General features: G+C 44.1%; 1 protein-coding gene across 3 annotated transcripts in view; it reads left to right on the top strand.

Moving 5' to 3' along the window:
- The window catches only part of Ube2d1 (ubiquitin conjugating enzyme E2 D1), a 31,824-nt gene extending 13,614 nt beyond the window's left edge, over window positions 1-18,210 (top strand). Inside the window, exons 1-7 of one of the 3 annotated variants that reach the window (XM_076917126.1) lie at window positions 9,803-9,866; window positions 9,956-9,987; window positions 12,138-12,221; window positions 12,441-12,518; window positions 13,913-14,018; window positions 16,506-16,599; window positions 17,318-18,210. In XM_076917126.1, the coding sequence (XP_076773241.1) occupies window positions 12,195-12,221; window positions 12,441-12,518; window positions 13,913-14,018; window positions 16,506-16,599; window positions 17,318-17,363 (351 nt within the window). In that variant the 5' untranslated portion in view covers window positions 9,803-9,866; window positions 9,956-9,987; window positions 12,138-12,194 and the 3' untranslated portion in view covers window positions 17,364-18,210. Of the gene's footprint in view, window positions 1-9,802; window positions 9,867-9,955; window positions 9,988-12,137; window positions 12,222-12,440; window positions 12,519-13,912; window positions 14,019-16,505; window positions 16,600-17,317 lie in introns of those variants that run through there. The other 2 variants (XM_034524960.2, XM_034524961.2) reach the window with 2 other exon arrangements.
- The last annotated feature ends 3,038 nt before the right edge of the window (window positions 18,211-21,248 follow it).

The following is a 21,248-nucleotide window of genomic DNA, read 5'->3' as shown; positions in this document are numbered from 1 at the left end:
CCCCCCCCACACCATTAAAAATAATTTTTAAAGTACCAGTGTAAACTAATGGTGAACTGCAAAACACATGGGCCCAGCATACAGAACGGTGAAGGATTTTTTACAAAACGAAGACAGTTGTGAACCTAACACTCAGGAAGTCGATCACACTAGTCCCAGAGGCATCTCTCCCTGACTCTATCTGCTGTCAGGTAAGCTGATGTTTTTGAACTGCCCTTAAAGGGAAACCTTTGCCTCATCCCCTTTTGTCTGGTGTCTCCTGCATACCATTTAAGACCTTTATCTGAACTGTTTCATGGAACTCAAGGCTCGATGCTGACGCTGCCTCAAGACACAGCAAGCTCTGCTGCTCTTGGTGGACATTCAGGCTGTCCTTGGATTGGGGCTCTTGCCAATGAGGTCCCTAAGATGAACTTAGGTGTGTCGGGTGTGTATTCGAGAGTAAGACCGCTTTCTGGTACACTGACTATATGTGGGCTCAGATAATTGCTTCTTACCGGTTTTCTGTGCGTGTAGACTGAGGATCCTGAATGCTTCACATTTCCCAACATGGATGCTTTTGTCTTTGTCTTCTTAGCCATTCCAGTGAGTTTGCTGGAGTAGCATTTGATTCTAATTAGCATATCCTTGGTGAACCTGGGCCCGTTTGTGTGTGTGTGTGTGTGTGCATGTGTGTGCTTGTATGCAGGTGTGCAGACATGAAGGTCACAGGTTGACTACCCAGTCTCTACTTTGTCTGTCTGTCTTTCTGTCTGTCTGTCTATTCTCCCCCTCTCCCCCTCTCCCCCTCTCCCCCTCTCCCTCCTCCTCCCCTCCCCCTCCCCCTCTCCCTTCCCCTCCCTCTCTCTCCCCTCTCCCCCTCCCCCTTTCCTTCCCCCCTCCCCCTCCCTTTCCTTCTCCCTCTCCCTTTCTCTCTTTTTCTTTTTGATATGGGTCTTTGATACCCATTGTAGTGCTTGGCTGGCCTAGAACTCATAGTGTTGGCCATCTCAAACTCACAGAGATCCACCTGCCTCTGTACCCCCCCCCCCCCCCCCGTGTTGAGATTAAAAGCACTCACCACCATGCAGGTGCACTCCCTTTTTGGGGGAGACTCACTGAATCTGTAGTCTGCTGATTCAGCTAGGCTGTCTGGCCAGTGAGCCCCGTGGGTCCTTTGCCTCCGCCTTTCCAGCACTGGAATTTCAAGTGGGTCCTGCTGTGCCCAGCTGTGATGTGAGTGCTGGGTGAACAGCACTTTATGAGGCTCTGCCTTCCCAGTGGCCTCTCAGTGTTAGCATTGGATATAAAGGCACTTTGCATAAATTAAGGCATCCTACCGAATTCCATAGTAAGCCCCTTTCCTGTCCCAGAAAGAAGCCCTGAACTTTGACGATCACACCCCTAAGGTCACCCTGAGACTAGTTTGGCTCTTCAGAAGGTTTCCTGGGTGACTTGGCTGTTCACACGTCTATAAATTCAGGGCCTCCTCCCTGTCCTTCTAGACCAAACCTTGTGAAGACACCTTTTTTTTTTCCCTACAAATTCAGAAATGCTCTTTGAACCCTGTGCCTCAGAGAATGACCATCAATCATATCTCCCTGGTGACCTGAGAGGAGCTGACCACCATTTGGTCTTTAAGACAGACTGTGAAACAAAAATGACAAAATCTGAATTGTGCACGTTAGGGCAGAGTGTGTGTGGCAAGACCCTTTGAACTTTTATAATTAGCCCAGTTGGTGAAACCGGGCAGGGAATACATTCTTGCAAGATCTCCATCCACACCACAGACCACAGTCCTGGTCACTGCTGACCCCGAGCGGTACCAGAGGTCAGGGTCCCATCTACTTAGAGATGAGGTTAGCTTAACACTACTCCACTGGGAAGAGCTACCTGAAGCAATGGCTTCAAAGTAGGTCAGCCGCATTTCAAATAGACAGGAGGGAATAGGGTCTCCAGGTTTTCTAAACTAGAAATAAAAAGCCGAGAACATTCTAATGGCTGTTCTCTCTGAGCTTGGAGACATCTCTAGTATGCATCTTACATACCGTGTACTGGAAGTCTTTGCCAGATAAGATCTCCTTGGTTGATAGCCTCTTGGCATTCATTTTCAGATGCCATGATATTTAGTGACGCATTATGACAAAGGACACTCGAAGGTAAGGGGGCCTATACGGTTCTCAAGTAACTGCTACACTTTTTACTTCAAGCAACCCACGTACCTGTCAGGGGGGTGAGAGGCCTTTATTTGTTTGCCAAATCTATTCATCCTCCATTTTTTTCCTGAAATTTGATGGAAACGTGACTCGGATAATACTTTAAAACATCTATGTGGCTGGGTGGGTAGCACCCTGCCAGGTGTTGTAGAGGGATACAGGACAAGAAGGGGTGAAGGCCTTGGTTTCAAAATGAAAATAAAAACATTCCAACACTCCAAACTGGACAAGGGGCATACACTTGTAATCCCAGCGCTGTGAAGGTGGAGGCAGGGGAGTGGCGAATTTGAGGCCAATCTGTTTACCTAGTGAGACCCTCTCTTGAAATATAAGTGAAGATAAAAAGCAAAAGACATTCTAAGAAAGGAGAGAAGGGAGCGGCAATCAGCTTTATTAAGAATCTATTACAGGTGCCCAACACTAAGCAGTGTGCTTCTCTTGAACTCAGTAGAATTCAAGGTCACCAGGGATGTCTCCATTTTGCAGGCTGGACAATTGGGACTCAGCGGGATATTACTTTCTTAGGGCTTCACAGCTACTCACAAAGGTCAGCAGATTTGAGTCCAAAGCTTTTACTTCTAAAAAGGGTCTTGGAAGCTGCGGAGACGCTTAGCAGTTAAGAGGACTTGCTGCTGGTGCAGAAGACCCAGGCTTGGTTTCTAGCACACACATGACCGCTTATAACGTTCTGTGATTCTGTTTCCAGAGGATCTCCTGCTGGCTTCTGTGGATCTGCATTCATGGGCCCATGTCCCCCTATACAGACACACACAGAGACAGCAGACACACACACACACACACACACACACACACACACACACACACACACACACTAAACCTTTAAAAATAATGGCCTTTGAGGGTTTAGCTCAGTGGTTGCCCAGGTTACACAAGACCTAGGTTCAACACCCACAACACCCATTAGTTAATGTGAAATAATTTTAATAGCCCGGAAAGATTTCCACACAATATAAGCAGGTGATACGAATTCTTCCCCTGATGCCCGCAGCTTATGTGAACCATAGTGCAGTTACTTTCATGAGGAACATAGCTTAGGAAGGACACTCAGCCTCCTTGGCTTTCCCACTTGGCCCATTCCTTGTTCTAGAATTCAGCTGTCTGAGATCTCACACTGGATTTGCTTGCCCAGTCTTTTGCGTATCTACCCTACAGTCCATGACAGTCATTCAGTTTTTCCTGGTCATATCAGAAGATGTTAATAAAAAGAGAAAATGCTTGTAATATATAGAGTATCTTAGTTAGGGTTTTACTGCTGTGAACAGACACCATGACCAAGGCAACTCTTATAAGGACAACATTTAATTGGGGCTGGCTTACAGGTTCAGAGGTTCAGTCCATTATCATCAAGGTGGGAGCATGGCAGCATCCAGGCAGGCATGGTGCAGGAGGAGCTGAGAGTTCTACATCTTCATCTGAAGGCTGCTAGCAGAATACTCACTTCCAGGCAGCTAGGGTGAGGGTCTTAAGCCACACCCACAGTGACACACCTACTCCAACAGGTCTTAATAGTGCTATTCTCTGGGCCAAGCATATACAAACCATCGTATAGATTAAAAAAAAAAAGGAGAAAGAAAAAGAGAAGCAGTTCTATTCCATCTATTTTAAATTGTACAAGAAGCCGGCTGAGGCAGGAGGATTTAAGTTCATGGCCCACTGGGGCTATATGAGTTCCAGGCCAGCGTGGGCCATGTAGTGACACCCTGTCTCAAACAGGAAGGCACAGTAGAAGTGTAGCAGAATACTCTAAGGATATGCGGTGTTCAGAGTTCCATGTGTGTGGTTTCAATCACTTGCTGTATGTGTGTGCGCGCAGTGTATAAATCTGAAAGCTGTGATAGCAGAGACTGTAGTAAATATTGTAATAGCAGAGACTGCAGTATATCGTGTACTCTCCTTGAATGCTGTGTAACCTTTGCTTTGCTCAGCACCCTCAGCTTGTGGGATCTGTGTTGTTCTTTCCTATGGCGGCCAAGATTTCACTGTGTGTGGGTTGTAAGCCATCCCCTTATTGGTCGACCAATGATTGCTGTCAGTATTTTGTACTTAGGCAAGATGTTGTGCCAAATATCCTCTGTGTGTGTGTGTGTGTGTGTGTACACGGTGTGATTTCTATGAGGTAAGTTACTGGGCGGAGGACCAAATGCATTTTCCACTGTCATAATCATTACCAAATTGTCCTCCCCAAAGTTGTCTTTCAACATCGACCCCTCCCATGCCGAGCCTCATGCTCACGGCGCAGTTGAGCTGTGAATGGGAGTATTCTCATCTGTTGACAATGGTTTGGTTCAGGTCATGGTCTGGCGGCCGTTCCACCCATTGCGTGTTTTGTTGTCCTCACAAGACACTGCTTTGCTTTCATGCACACGTGTAGATGCCATCATGAGTTGTAAAAAGATTGGTCTCCAGTACTCGGAGCTCTTTTGGCTGACCACGGCTAAGAAGAGGTCTGCTTAAACCCCCAGCACTCCATCCGTCACCACAGATTATCTGTGGGCCTGTCTGAGAGCCAAGGTAGAATTTACAGTGCTGTCAGCTCACGTGAGGACCCTGTGCTCTTGAGTGGATTGTGTAATTCAGTGTCAACTCTTAGAGAATGGAAGATTAGAACAGGTGGAGAGACAGCTTGCCCCTAGCGTGTTATCATTGTTGTTTTAAAGTTTATTTAACTCCGTATCATTATTCTGTGTGTGATAGGAGTGGAGGTCAGAGGACAGCTTGTATGAATCAGTTCTCTCTTTCTGACACAGGCTTGGCTTCAATTCAAGGGCCTTCCCTTTCTGAGCCATCTTGCTGGCCATCTTGTTACTGTCACTGAGTTACTTTGTATTTTGTAACACTCTAAACATACATTTTCCCACCACACTCTTAGGGTATCTGCGACGATGATTCCTTTTAGAGCAGAAGTAAAGTTTGTATGTCCAATTTAGGTATTTTCCCACTGACCTACTAAACTAGTTATGAAAGTAAAAATACCAAATACATCCGAATGCTACAATAAAGTCAACACTGACCACTCAGTGACTAGCACTGCAGGCTACTTACTCAAGGAGATTAATAAGAAACAAATACGTGTAAGACATCTTCCTGTATGGATAGAAGTTGGTTATTTTACTTTCATTTTTAATGTAAAGCGGTGTCCCAGTTGGTAAATACAAGTGAAATGAGTTTGATATAGTTCTCTGATGAAAAGTTTAGGTGAAAAATCCACCGTCAGTACACAAATACGACGCAGGCGTATGGTTGCTGCGTTTACGAGAGCTGCGTAAAGGAAAGGAGGCTAAGGCAAGATGCTTGAATTATTATAATGGAAGCTTCGGATGCATGTTAAGTGTCTCTTTACAGCGATTAAGTAGCTGAGTCATTTAGGTGATTAAACTGGAGTTATCTCACTGAATTATTATTAACCATCAAATATATGCTATGAAGAATATATGATAGAAATAGATGTGTGGGGATGTAGGATATCAGTTTCTGCAAAGAAAGTACCTCGTAGATTGTAAGGGAGTTTGGAAGAGCATATCTCTGAGCGACCCCTGATGCTGTGTGTCCCCTAAAACCACATTGACTTCCGAGCTGACTTCCGGACCAATGTGGGCACTGCTGTGCTTGGATGCAGTTTTTATAGACTGCATATTCACAACGTAATATTTTCGCCTCATGAGGTCATCTCAGAATTTCCCAAGACACCTCGTCGCCCTCTTTTTTGGACTTACGATCTGTATTTTTGCAGGTGAGGGAGGAACGTGTGTCTCACACCCTTGTTGCCTGTTGTTCATTCTGCCTGAATTGTACGTCGCGGCTGCGGTTGCATTTTCCCTGACAGCCTAGCAGGGCATGTTTCAGGCTGTCTGATGCTCCATCTCATTCTCCCATGCCGTGGGTGAGCTTTCTGCAGATACCTTACGAACCCAGGCCTTGCAGCGTTTACTTTGCAGAGTTTGTTGGTTTATGCTCTCATCCATCACCCTCCCTCTTCCAGACAGGAAGTGGAATCAGGACCTTAAAAAATAAATAACGAGGGCTGGTGAGATGGCTCAGTGGTTAAGAGCACTGGCTGCTCTTCCAGAGGTCCTGAGTTCAATTCCCAGCAACCACATGGTGGCTCACAACCATCTGTAATGGGGGATCGGATGCGCTCTTCTGGTGTGTCTGAAGACAGCGACAGTGTACTCACATACATAAAATGAATCTTTAAAAAAAAATAACGAGAATAAGACATTTCTTGTAAATGTAATACTTTAAAGAGATTTGAAGAACAGCTTGACATTTGAGGTTTGAACATGGTTCAAAGCTATTGCAGCTGCCATGTGGTTTTGGCTTGGCTTGTTAATAAACACAAGTAATTAGTGTGCATTTTCGTCTGTACCTGATTTATTCTTGGCACATTATCATGATGCAAATGTGCATATACAGATCATTAATAGTTTTTAAGCCACAGGTGGAGACTGTATTTTTCTGATTGGCCAGTTAAAATGAGTGCAAGCAAGTACTGTTTACATTAATGTTTAGAGGTAGGCGTGTTGACTGATCTCTGTGAGTTCAAAGCCAGTCTGGACTACATAATGAGTTCCAGGCTAGGCAGGGTTACATACTGATACTCTGTCTTAAAAAAAAAAGAGAGAAAGAGATTTGGATATCTTAATGTTTAGAAGACGTCACAAGTAGTTTTAGAAGCGTTTCCCAAATCCCAAATTAGAAAAGATCCTTTCCCACTTTTTCATACGAGGGTTGAAACCCTTGTCTCCTGCTCCAAGAGAACTGGCAAGAACTGCTTCCTTCTTGTCTCAACATTTATTGTGATGGCTGCCGTGGGCTGGGAGACCCTGCTGCACACTGGACCTGTATCCTGTTCTGCGGTTGTCATGGAAACCGTAGATGAAATAGTAATGGCACACTGTACAAAAGAAAATTGAAACCTGGAAAGCAAAAGTTATTCCCCATGGTCACCAGGTGAGGGGTGGCTTAAATGTCAAAGCCTTGCTTTTAGACATAGGGGGATCTTGGAAGACTCATATCTCTCGTTAATTAACGGTACGTGGAGCAACACAGGAGCTGAGTTGGTTCAATCTTGTTTATATTGGGGGAAAAGGAACAAAATGAAAATAGCACTGAAGGGACAAGGAAGACCCTGGGCATTTCACCGGGCTCCCAGCCATGCCTCAGGTCACATCCTAGCCTTTATTGGAACACCGAATTGATGTGAGCAGGACTGTTTTCACCGGAGCTCCAAGCTGCCATCTTTCTGGTTTTAGTATTCCTGAAGTCTAGACACATGGTTGGTAGTGTCTTAACGTTAACCAGCATCTTCTTTCTTTGATTATTGGGTGCCCAAAGACGGATGGTCCACACTTAGGGGCATGTTGGGGGCATTATGGAATTGATGAAACCTGCAGTTTGTTTGCATGTCTTTCCACAGACGTGTTGTTGCCTTCATAGGGATTAGATATAATGTGGCCATTGTCCTCACCAGGTTGTCTTCTGGTGTCCCTACCTCAGTAAATGAATCTTTGCACATCTGTAAAACTAGGAAGTGAGAAATCGGGCTGCCCGGGATTTGCATATCAGGTTGGATGTACTGACACCTATCTCTGAGGATGACAGAGATCAAAGACCCCTCAGCTGCCTCAACACCATTGTTACAGATTGTGTTTGGTGACCTTACTTTATTCTTATAGCTCCTGGGGTAGGGAAGTCTCTGGAATGTCCTGGGTCAGCACCACGTGTCTTAGAACCCCACCACTCCAAGTTTACACCCCTACTTGTCTTGCTGATGGTAACTAGCCATCCTTCTGGCTCATGCTTGACTTTGCCAGGCCCTTTAAATTGGAGCGACGCTTCTTTTTGTTCTTTGAGAGTCTCATACAGTATGTTTTTGTGAGATTCTTCTCCATCCTCAAACTCTGACCAGATCCTTCCCTTGTCCTACCCACCCAACTTCACTGCACTCTGTGTATAACACTCTGTGCTCTGTGGGGTGTGTGTTCTGCTTCCTGTCTGGCTTCAACCTCCCTTCCGAGGCTTATCTCTCACCCTTCTCTCTCAGTGATAATTTCTGTTCATCCCCTATGGCTCAGCTGCACCGCCTTCATTGGGAATAGATGACTTTTGTCCTTCCAAACTAAACCAGGTTCTTCAGGTATAATCTTTTCTTCATATGGTGGTAAGGGTGGAGCACGGGGCTTTCAGATGCTAGGCAAATACTCTGCCCCCTGAGCTACATCCCTAGCCACATATGGTCTTTGATACTGTTTTGCTTGTTAAGATTCCTCTTTAATTACGTGTGTGTGTGTGTGTGTGTGTGTGTGTGTGTGTGTGTGTGTGTGCCTGCACACATGAATGTGACCGCCTGTGGAGTCCAGAAGAGGGCAGTCCCTGGAGCTCCAGTTAGCAGGTATTTGTGAACGGTTGTGTGAGGGCTGGTATGTGAACTCAGGTCTTTTGCAAGAATAGCGTGCTCTCAGCTCCTGAGACTCCTCTCCAGTGTGCGGTACTTAGTGTTGAACTCATATCTTTCTTATTTAGGAAAGATCAGTTCTTTTCCAGCCAAGGCTAGGATGGTTAAGTGACTTCCTCCAGAGCTATGGAGCCACTTATATTTGGGATTTCTGGGACAGGGCTAGACAACCTGAAAGAGGCGTGAGCCATTGGCCTTTCCTTCAATGCCTTGAGGCTAGAGAAGGAGCCATGAATCAATACTGTAGGATTCAGATCATGGCCTGACCGCTTTCCTACTCTATGTTGATATGTTGTGTATGTACGCATGTGCTTGCAAGTTCCAATACACGCGAGTGTGTGGGCATTTGGAGGCCAGATGTTGATGGGTGTCCAGTGCGTTTCTAAGGGTCTTTCACTGAATCTGGAACTTACCAGTTCAGCCAGGCTGGCTAGCCAGCAAATCCCAAGGATCCTCCAGTCTCAGTCTCTCTCTCTCTCTCTCTCTCTCTCTCTCTCTCTCTCTCTCTCTCTCTCTCTCTCTCTCTTACCAGAGCTGTGATTGGGATTGCAGGCTTGCAACACTGCATGCAAATTTCTACATGGGTGCTGGGTATTGAACTCAGGTCCTTCTAGTTGGACAGCAAGCACTTTGTGGACTGAGCCATCTCTCCCTCTCAACCCACCTCCTCTCTTTGCACAGATCCTTGGCTCCTTCAAGTCATTCCTTAAGTATTCATGTTCCCAAGCCCTCACTTCCCCTCATTGGACTGTAACTTCCTGGAAGACGGACCTTGGTTGTTTGGGGCTGGAAGCAAAACCTGGGTAGTTCATGCATGAGTTACTGTGCCAGCGGGGACCTACTTTTTGGTATCATCTGCATAGCAAAGACACATATGATCTTGCATAAGAACATAGTAGGAATAGTAAAGGAAAATACTTTTATTCTGCTTTATCCTTTCAGAGGCTGGGGCTCTCTCATAAAAGAATTTAATATAACCTCATTTGTCTACCCATAAAGGGCAGAGTCCATGGTGAATAGAGTCAACCTAAAATGACTTAAATAGAAGTTGCTAGTCTGTCTGCCTGGGTTCTTAGTGCCCGTTTCCCTGGAAAGGGAAGGATTAACTGCAAGTATTTCTGCTTTCCTTCAGGAATTAAGTGATTTACAGCGTGATCCACCTGCTCACTGCTCAGCGGGACCTGTGGGAGATGACTGTAAGTTTACTCTACTGATAGGTTTTGCTACCACTGAAAGGATGGCTTTGGGCAACTGTAAGTGACTCCTCTGTCCCTCTGTGTTTCAGTGTTCCACTGGCAAGCAACCATCATGGGGCCCGTAAGTACAACTCCTCCATATGGATTGACCCCCTCCCCCCCCCCCCCATGGCTGTTCTGTACTCTTGCCTTTTGACCTGTGAGGAGATGTTTCATGACTCAGGATGAACATTCTCGTCCTCTGAATCACCCAGGAAGCAAAACATGATTGAGGGTTTGCAGTGATTTTCTAAAGCATGGCTGGCAAAGACTTACTGGGTCACAGTGCTTGTTTACCTGTGCTAATACCTCCTCGTTACATGGCAAGGTCATGCTCTCTGTGCAAGCAGCCTGTATGTTGGCCTTACTAGTTCTTAACACAGCATCAGTTGTTTTTAAAGGAGGTGGAGTCTTCCTCACCACATCCACAGTTCTCAGAGGTTGGAAATAAGTCTGACCCAGGAGTGGAACTGCTCCATCCGGCAAGCATCAGTTTGCAGTAGGTCTCATCATGTCTCTTGAAGTGGAGGAGTCCTGCTGTGGGGTGGTCTCCGCCGCCTTTTGAGTGTGCTGCTTTGCCTTAAACCGCAGACGACTGTTTTGTCACTGGCCCCTCCTTGTTATCTATATTTCTCTCCCCACCCTCGAAGCAGCGATGACAATGAAATGGGACTTTTCCTTTCTGTGAACAAAATGCTAATAGTGAAAGAACAGGCGCTCAGTGAGAACACGCTAGCACTGTCCTTCCTGAATGGCCAGCCATGCTTCCCCCGGGATGCTTTATGCACTCAGTCATGGAGTTTTAAATCATTTGCCCTATAATCCAAACTGAAAAAAAAAAAAAAAAAAAAAAAAAAAAAAAAAACCACGCTGAATTTCAAAGAAGAGCCCCCGAGGAATTATCTTAAATGACTAAATTAGTCTGTTTTTGTTTTTTGTTTTTTGTTTTTTGTTTTTTGTTTTTGTTTTTGTTTTTTTTTTAAATTTTAATTTATTTAATGTATGAGTGCTCTGCTACATATACATCCTCAGGCCTGAAGAGGGCGCCAGATCCCCTTATAGATGGTTGTGAGCCACCATGTGGTTGCTGGGAATTGAACTCAGGACCTCTGGAAGAGCAGTCAGTGCTCTTAACCCCTGAGCCATCTCTCCTAAATTAGTCTGTTAAGAGGGGAGAGTACAATATAGTTACCTAACAGCTTTCATTGGCTGCATGAATCTTCAAAACCCCATCATGCAAGTATGTGCCTCCCCATCAGAGCTGTGGCCTCCGAGGAATTTCTCAGGTGAATCACGGGTAGCAAGCAATTGTGATGTTTTGTGTGCCTCTCTTATTGCAGCAGCATAGACTCTCTCCACTATCTTCTGTAACGCCACTCGACTGTCCCTGCAGACCATGCTTGCCTTTGTCATTTCTTTACATTTTTTTAAAAAAAAACATTTAATGAACAAGAATTAAGCAACGTAGTGAGAATAATAACTCCCTAATCTTCATGCAGGACTTTAAGGACTGAGAGAATGACAGACCTGTTTTTATCACCCATGATACATTCCAGTAAATATGAAGGAATTAAAGTACAATCTGAGGGAGTTGGAGAGATGGCTCGGTGGCTAAGAGCACTCACTGGCTGCTCTTCCAGAGGTCTTGAGTTCAATTCCTTGCAACCACATGGAGGCTCACAATCATCTATAATGGGATCGGATGCCCTCTTCTGGTGTGCAAGAAGATATCATAGTCATCCACCTAAAATATATGTATATATATGTACTTGTAAATTCTAAAAAAAATATAATTTGGGATTATACATTTTGCTCCTATTTTTGTTTTGCCCCCTTAATCTTTCTCTTTTGTATATATTTCATGTACATACGACACACACATAAATACACATATACACACACATACACACACACACACACATACACACACACACCATTAGGCAGCTGACCAGGCCTTGCAAAAGTTGATTCGTAATTCAACATATCACGAATATTGAATTCATCCAGCTTGGTTTAGAGTTTCATCTTCTATAATATATAAAGTACCAGCAAACAAATATTGAGGTAAATTGTACAGTGGTTCCCACATTCTCTTACTAACTTTTTTCCTTTTCCTGTACCTGTGTGGACATTATTATACCTTAATATTTGGAAATAAAAAGGGTAAATATTAATTGTAACCTTCTAAAAACAGTGACGACTGAGCTAGAGAATCCTCCTTCCTCCCGGCAGGCCTCGTGTGGACACTGGTACCCGTGATCTGGCTGGTTCAAGCACACTGCTGTGCGCATGCGCATCTGCTTCTCTTTAAATTCGGTGGGCACCTTGGGTAACTTCATACCTGGGGAGCCTGCTCTCCATGTAAATCCCTCCAACTCATGGTGCAAGGATCATGGTTCTTTTTTACAAGCTGATACTGGTGGAACTGTGAAGAAGTTGCATCTCCTTTGCACTGTTAACGCCCGGGGGAACCGTTCAGAGGGTTTGCGTATGTGCGGTGGCCAGACTCTGATGCGCCCTCTCGTGTAATTTCAGCCCGACAGCGCCTATCAAGGTGGAGTCTTCTTCCTCACTGTCCACTTTCCGACAGACTATCCCTTTAAACCACCAAAGGTATTTATCCTGTGACTCACCTGCCCCATAGCAGGGATGTTTACTGTTGTCTAGAGGTGGTTTTGTGACACCACAGACCATGGGTAGGTTACCGAGTGCACGCCCCTTTGTACAACCTCCAGGTCTAAAGTACTCCTCCGCCTCTTCTGCCTCCTCTTCTTTTCTAATTTAGTTTATGTACATTGGTGTTTTACTTACATGTATGTCTATGTGAGGGTGTCAGATCCCCTGGAACTGGAGTTACACACAGGTGTGAGCTGCCATGTGGGTGCAGGGAATTGAACCTGGGTCTTCTGGAGGAAGTAGCCAGTACTCTTAACCACTGAGCCATCTCTCCAGCCCTAGTGCATTCTTTCTTAGTCAGCTATTTTCCTATGCCTGCTAGGCTCCTGGTCTTTTCTTCTTTACGAGATAGGAGTTGTTTAGAATGTTTTTACAGTAAAAAAAAAAAACAAAAAACAAAAACAAAAACAAAAAAACTGGCTTTTCCATCTACAGTGTTCACTTTCCAAAGCAGACTCAGCTTTCTTAAGTGTAGCATGTAGTTATTAAAAAGAAAACAAACCAAAAAACCCAGACAAAAAACCCCAATCCATGCTATGGCCGACTATGGGGAGCCCCAAGCGGCGGTCTGCCCTGGTTCCCTCTGTTAGCTGCTGCCAAACCAAACGGCTCTGCACTTCCAAAGCCATCTGCCCTCTGTGGCCAGCCTCTCGCGCCAGCGCCGGTGCCTAGCTGACCATAGCATGGATTATTTTTTATAGCTACACGCTACACCTAATTATTCAGTGAACGTATATTGAGTACCATCATGTCCCTTCACAATGGAAACCACAATGGGGACACTCTCTGAGGTTTAACATCCAAAGAAGAGGCAAGCGAGGGAGGCGCGGAAGGAGGGGAAAGGAACGTCTATACCGCCAGGGAAATAACTATAGTGCTTTAAAAATACCCAGCTTAAAAAAACATACGGATGACGTCACACGACAGCGGCTCTTGTCTAGGCTCGGCTTCTCTGTGGGTCGCGAAGGACAGGTTGATAAGCTCGGGCATCCCACTTCCGCCCTGACAGACTCTGTGTCCTGTTTATAGATCCAGGTGGCTTCTGAGCCTCACTGACAGTCAGGTTAAGAGGAATGTTTTGAGGTGTGACGAAAGCCAGAGTAATTAATTGGTCCAGGTGTCACTCAGCCCGTCAAAACCGGCTACTGCAGACTTCCTCATCACACCCCCGATACTTCCCGACAGCTGGGGGAGAAAAGGAGATTAAACTAAGTTGGTCTCCTTCAAATTCCCAAGGGCTGAGCTGCACGTCTGGTTCCAAAGCTGAGGATCGGTTCTGTTCGTTCCCGTTTGTGGCAATCAACACACTTTTTGTTCCGTTTTATCTTTAGATTGCTTTCACCACAAAAATCTACCACCCAAATATAAACAGTAACGGGAGTATTTGTCTTGACATCCTGAGGTCCCAGTGGTCGCCTGCTTTGACTGTATCGAAAGGTAATTTTTTTTTTCCTCAGATTTAAAAACTAGCCACGGGGAGGATTGGGCAATGTCCATGGACTAGAGTTGAAACAAACAAAAATCAGACAAGCAAACAAACACTTCAACCTGCTGTGCTTTTTTTGGGTTTTGTTTTGACTGCTTTTTCTAGTAACTCTTCAGTCATTCTTTCAGCAAACTTTGGGCTTCCGGCGGGGGGGGGGGGAGTGGGGGGGGAGGGAGAGGGAGGGAGGTGGGGAAATGAATGGATGGGCAAATCTAAATGAAACCAGAGATTTAAAATACTGGAAGTAGGGGATGGAGAGAAGTCTCAGTGACTACAGGCGCATACTGCTCTTTCAAAAGACTTGTGTTAGTGTTCCCAGCACCGGCACTGGGTAGCTCACAACCACCTGTAACTAGCTGCAGGAAACCCAAACTTCTGGCCTACACATAATTAAAAATGGAAAACAAATCTTTAAAAATTGTTAGAGTTAGGAATTTTTCTAGTAAGCCTGTTGATAGTTGCGTTTCTGTCTTTACAAGAAAAATAAAAGAGTAATACCAGTGAAAAGATTTTTGGTTGTCTCTCAAGGGGTGAAGGGGGGGGAGGTGGCAAACAGATTTGGGGACTTGTCCCATTTATTAAAGTGTCTATTAGCAATAAAAAAGTACAACTCTGGGACTGGATGATAAGATAAACCATTATGCCAGTCGGGGGTGGTGCATGCCTTTAAATCCCAGCATTTGGGAGGCAGAGGTAGGTGGATCTGTTAGTTCAAGGATAGCCTGGGCTACAGAGTGAATTCTAGGACAGCCAAGGCTACACAGAGAAACCCTGTCTACAAAAAAATAAAAAATAAAAAAATTTAAAAAAGCAGTTAAAAAGCAAAGGTATCTTTTGTACTTCAAAGTGGTGCTGTGCAAATAGCACATATCGTATCTCTAGCTTGAATAACTAACTGTCAGCATCACCATGATTAGCACCTGACCCGTGCTGACCCACACTGGTGCTCGTCCTTCAGAGGTGGCCTCACCTTGTTCTTTGTTGAATTGTCAGCTGCATTCATGGATCCTTAAGACACCAGTTTGTTCCATCAGCCAATATCGTAGACTGTGCCAGCAATTTTTTTAGTCTTTTCCCCCTAATAGAGAGCCTGGCGGCTAGAAGGGTCTGCTCAGTTTACACACATCTACCTGAAGTAGCCATCATGTTTTCTATTTCTTATAACATTCAAGGTAGCTTTACCTTGCAGATATCATGAGGCATGGGACACCTGATTCTCTGTCTCTACTTCCTGGGTGCTGAGATTACAGGCATGAGCCTCCGTGCCTGGTTGTATTAGATGCTAGAGATGGAACCCAGGACCCTATGCATCTAAGCAAGCCCTCTATCAACTGAGCTATAGCTCAGCCCTATAGCTTGTTCTTAGAAGGGATATTTTTTTTTTTTTTTTTTTTTTTTTTTTTTTTTTTTACCAGAAGCAAGGTTCACAGACATAACTGTTTGAAGTCTCCGGTAAAGCCAGAGAGAAGCCTTCAGGTAGATTACTTTATACCTGGTCATTTTTCTGACCTAAAATGGTTGTGAAGCAACCTTTTAGAAAAATCTTTCAGCAATGAACTCACCTAAAAGTGAACAAAGGAAAGATTCTATCTGTACTTATTCAGATTGCTATAGTATTTTTTTCAAATGGTGTCACAAAACAGTTCCATCCTTAAGGGGCTCATATCACTTAAAGACATGATAGACTGCCAGGCACTCAATGCCTATTTGCTGATGCTGTGTGTGTCTTTCTATACAAAATAATTAGGGAGCTGGAGAGATGGCTCAGCGGTAAAGAGCACTGACTACTCTTCCAGAGGTCCTGAGTTCAATTCCTAGCAACCACATGGTGGCTCACAACCATCTGTAATGGGATCCAATGCCCTCTTCTGGTGTGTCTGAAGACAGCGACAGTGTACTCACATACATAAACTAAATTGTTGAAATTAATTTTAAAAAAAGAATTTTAAAAAAGAGTATTGTTAGCTTCTGGGAAACTTTCCTCTGAGGATGCAAACAGCTTCAGACGCATTCCATGCAGAATAGGACCATTCAGGGAATGATCTGACAGACAGACATGCAGGTGAAACACCAATGCACATAAAATAAAAGGAAATAAATTTTAAAAATGATATTTACCTATGGACTGAAGTTAATATAAAATGTAACCCCCAGGTGGGTTTTTTTTTAGTTTTTACAGTGCTGGATTATTTTGTTGTTGTTGTTTTGTTTTATTTTTTGTTTTAGTTGTTTTTTGTTGTTGTTGTTGTTGTTTTGGTGTTTTGTTTTGCCTATGGCCTTGGGCTCATCAGGTCACCTGTCACTGAGCCACACTCCCCGCCTCCGTGTGTTCCCCTCCTCGTTCATTTTCTTCACACCCAGTACAGTCATGTTCAGCTGTGTGCGTTTTACAATGCAGCAATGGCATCGCCTAATGGATTGTTCTCTCTCACATCTAGTCTTGCTGTCGATATGCTCGCTGCTCTGTGACCCTAATCCAGACGATCCCTTAGTACCAGATATTGCACAGATCTATAAATCAGACAAAGAAAAGTAAGTGTTTACGGCTGTGTACTTCCTATGTGTGCATTTCAATAGCGTTTGCCACCCATGTGTGATATTTGAAGTATATTTAACTTTATGTATTTTCCCCCCAGTAGACTTTTTTTTTTTTAAACCCTGTCTTAAAAAAACAACCAACCAAATCACTTTCTTGGTTAGTGTTTAGGTTTAATACTACACGTTTGATGTCTGTGCTGTGACCTTGTCATTTCTAGCTGCTAAATTAAACACAGAAGGCACTTATCACTGGAAACCACTGGCCATTGTTTTCCCATCTTCTCGAAAGGGAAGTTACTTCTCTGCCCACCCATGCTGACCTTACCTTCAAGACACTGCATCCTCCTGGTGCATGAGTTCTCTTTAGTCTTGGAGATGCCCCTCCCTCCAAGTCGGCTTCTATAGTCTATTTGAAGTTAGGTATTTAAAAAAAAAATGTCTTTTTTTTAATAGTTTAGATATATTTTTATATAGGTTGCTCAAAAAATCTAGGAATTTAAAAGTCATCTGTTTTTGCTTTTATGTTTGCATGCATTTGTGTTACATGCCCCCCCCCCACACACACACACAACCCAAATGACAGGTGTATACATGATGGTCACCATGAGGAGACAGAAGACACAATTCTGAACAGGCAGAGGCCTCTGCAGGTTAAATGCCTGTGTTTTTTTTTTTTTTTTTTATCTCTCTCTCTCTTTTTATGTACTTACAGATACAACAGGCACGCAAGAGAATGGACTCAGAAATATGCAATGTAAAGTTTCAAACACTTTGACTTATGCCAGAGTACTGTAAAATCCCCTGTCTTTTCCAGTGTTAGCAGTAAGTCGGGCGCCGTTTGCCGTGTCCTTTGTTCCACGAGCCCTTTGGTTTTTACTCATTTTAAGTGTGTTTATGAAGCAAGACAAAACAAACTTCCAAAAATACCCTGGAAACTCTGCTGAGAGCGTTTTAGCATTCTGTGCTCCTTGACGAGGACATTTATTTCGGTTTCCGAGACACTTGGACCCCCTGCATCTCCAGCAAGATCTGCGACGTGACTGAGAAGCAACCAGACGCTTTTCTTTTTCTGAGACAAGACGTTTTCACACCAGAAACACTGTATGTGCTGTCCAAGATGTCACTTTTATAAATCTGAATTCAGATCTCATTCTTCTTTAGCTCACTTTATAATTTGTATTTTTTTACTGTATAGACTAAATATATTCTATGTCAACTCCTGACTCCCCCCCACCCCCACAACCCTGTGAACAGTATTGAAGCACCCAACAGCTGATGATGAATTTAACTGTCCCTTCCCCCCTTGTCTTAGGATATTCTGTGGGTTGAATGCGTATTTCTTAAACCAGAACTGATCTGCACACTGTATTTCTCAGTATACTGATTAGAATGGAGAAACACTTGTTTGGGTTATATTGTACTTGACTTAACTTTATTGCAATGTGAATTAATTGCACTGCTAGGTAGGAAGGTGTGTGACTTTTTTTGTTGTTGTTACTCTTCACGTTTGACTTTTTTTTTTTCTGTATAGGCAATATTATATTGACACCTTTTACAGATCTGACTGTAGCCTTTTCCATATAAATAAAAATGCTTTTTCTACTATTCGTCTTGACGACTTAATGCAAAAACCACAACTGCTTGATCTAGTCTTAAGGATCAAAACTCTATATAACTTTGCATGAAAACTATCTGGAAGATGTGGTCTGTCTGTCTGTCTGTCTGTCTCTCTCTTTCTCTCTCATCCACATTTAAAAGAAATGTCTTCACTTATTTACTTGGCAGTGAAGATCAGAGGACAACTTGTAGGAGCCAGTAGGCTCTTTCTACCAGCCAGTTCTGCCTTGGCAGCAAGCACCTTGAACCCCTGACGACCTCCCCGCCGACCTTGGTGTTTTTCCTAAGCACCAATTGCCTTTCATATAAACTTGATTGCAGCACATCAGCACCCTCTTTATCAGACTTTATGAACAAAATGAGGTGGTTTACTTCAGTCCCTCATGGTAGATGAGAATGTAGAAGCTGAGGTTTATGCACACCCAAGATATATTATGTGTACATGCCCTGAAAGGAGTATGGGCTTATATTCCCTACCCTAAAGAACAGTCTTGATAGGTCAGTAGAACTGCCAGGTTGGCTTGTGACAGACTCTCTCTGTATGGCTGCTACAACATTGCTGTGTTTTAAAGTCTATAATCTCTAAAATAGGATTTTAATGCCATCACGATTTGAAAAGCATCTGTCAGGGGCTGGGGAGATGGCTCAGCGGTTAAGAGCACCGACTGCTCTTCCAGAGGTCCTGAGTTCAATTCCCAGCAACCACATGGTAGCTCGCAACCCTCTATAGTGAGATCAGATGCCCTCTTCTGATGCGTCTGAAGACAGCTATGGTGTACTCATATACATAAAATAAATGAATAAATCTTAAAAAAAAAAAAAAAGAATCTGATGGGATTACCTGGTGGCAAAAGGCCTAACTCCATTGTTATTTTATCAAGATTTGTTATTACTTAATCAGAGGCTATCCTCTTAGGAAACATATCTTCATGAATGATTGTAGAATAATTAGATGAATTGTGAAATAGATGTGTAAGGAAACACAGGCTTCGAGAAATAGAGATATTTATTAATGTCTTGAAGTCGCCATCTCATGAACAAAACACACATAGTAGCCATTCAATGTAAGCTACATGTTTCCTGAGGTTGGGTGTTCTCATATTTAGGTAGTATTTAGTGTATTTTGAAAGGAAGAGATTTTTTTTTCCTTTATTTTAAATTCTCTTTTGTGCTGAGTAGCTGAGTATGGTGGCACATACCTTTAATCTCAGCATTCAGGAGGCAGAGACAGGAGGATCTTGAGTTCAAGCCCAACCTAGTGTACCTGCTAAATTCCACACCAACCAGGGCTATAATGTAAGAGATCCCATTCCCCCCAGAAAATATTTTTCATTTGTATGGTATTTATTTTTGGAAATGTCCTTGTGTTTTTTCTTTTTTTTTTTTTTTAAAAAGATGTATGTATGTATGTATGTATGTATGTATGTATGTATGTATGTGTAAGTACCCTGTAGCTGTCCTCAGACCAGAAGAGGGCATCAGATGCCACCACAGATGGCTGTGAGCCACCATGTGGTTGCTGGGATTTGAACTCAGGGCCCCTGGAAGAGCAGTCAGTGCTTTTAACCGCTGAGCCATCTCTCCAGCCTACCTTGTGTTTTTTTTTAAGTGTGTGTGTGTGTGTGTGTGTACACACATGCACACATGTACATGCTGGTGCCCAAGGAAGCCAGAAGAGGGCATCAGATCTGGAACTAGAATTATAGATAGCTGTGAGCTGCCCAGTGTGGGTGCTGGGACCTAGGCTCTAGTCCTCTGCCAGAGCAGCCAGCATCTTAGTCACTGAGCGTCTCCCCAGCCCTTCTCTGGTTTTTCTTATTAAGGCTTGAAGCTTTCTTTAACTCCTGTTTGTCTTTGCTTACATCCAGACTCCTCAGGGGTGAGCACTAACTAAAACAACCTTACTTTCCAGGGAAGCATAGACTAGCTCACCATATGGGTCTGTCATTCTTGCTTAATGCTAACACAGAACAGGGGTTAAATTTTACAACTGCTCTTCCAGGGGTCAGAGTGATAGCCTGGTGAATAAAGATGTTCACCGGGAAGCCGGATGACTTGAGTTACATCCCTGGAACCCACATGGTAGAAAGAAAAAGCCAACTCCCACAAGTTGTCCTCTGGATTCCCTCAACCCTCAAAATAAATAAATATAAAATAATACAAAGCGGAACACTGGTTCCTTCCGGTCTGGGCCAGAGCAATGAGCAGATCTTGGGTGGCAGCTCTGCCCCCAACATCCAAGAACCAAGAGGAAGCAGGGATCCCAGGCGCTAGAACTCAGGCAGTATCCTAGGTAAGCAGACAGCAGGGCCTGCCCTAAACAGGGAGTAACTGGGAACCACAAGGACCCAGGAAGTCACTCCCGGCCCGGAACACTGGTTCCTTCTGGTCTGGGCCAGAGCACTGAGCAGATCTTGGGTGGCAGCTCTGTCCCCAACCTCCAAGAACCCAGAGGAAGCGGGGATCCCAAGCGCTCTAACTTGGACAGTGTCTTAGAAACTAGTTCTCAGATCTGAGGCCTGGATCAGACCTCTGCCAGGTCTGCTGTTGTGTGGACCCCAGATTCCACCTGAGACATACTGGAAGGTCCACTCAATCCAGAGCCACAGAGGAACAAATGAACTCAGAGCTTCAGACAACATATCCTGAGATATTCTAGAGGAGACACTGCACCCAGAACAGCAGACACCTAGCTGGACTACTACCTTGGAGGCACCATATCCTGAGGCATCCTAGAGGTACCACTGTAATCAGTGCAGCTGGAAAAGATCACAGAGACATCTGGACCCCTAGGAGATCAGACACAAGCTAGATAACTAGAAAGACAGGCTTCAGTCAGAGACAGCAAGTACAGGCAGCACTAGAGATTAACCAGATGGCAAAAGGCAAGAGCAAGAACAGTAAGCAACAGAAACCAAAGTTACATGGCATCATCAGAACCCAGCTCCCCCATCAGAGCAAGCCCTGAACACCCCATCACACCAGAAAAGCAGGAATCAGAATTAAAATCACTTCTCATGATGATG

This window comes from Arvicanthis niloticus, chromosome 20 (assembly GCF_011762505.2).
Source record: "Arvicanthis niloticus isolate mArvNil1 chromosome 20, mArvNil1.pat.X, whole genome shotgun sequence".
In the NCBI taxonomy this organism is placed as follows: domain Eukaryota; kingdom Metazoa; phylum Chordata; class Mammalia; order Rodentia; family Muridae; genus Arvicanthis; species Arvicanthis niloticus.
The sequence above is the reverse complement of the archived record's forward strand: the minus strand, read 5'-3'. Positions and strand labels throughout refer to the sequence as shown.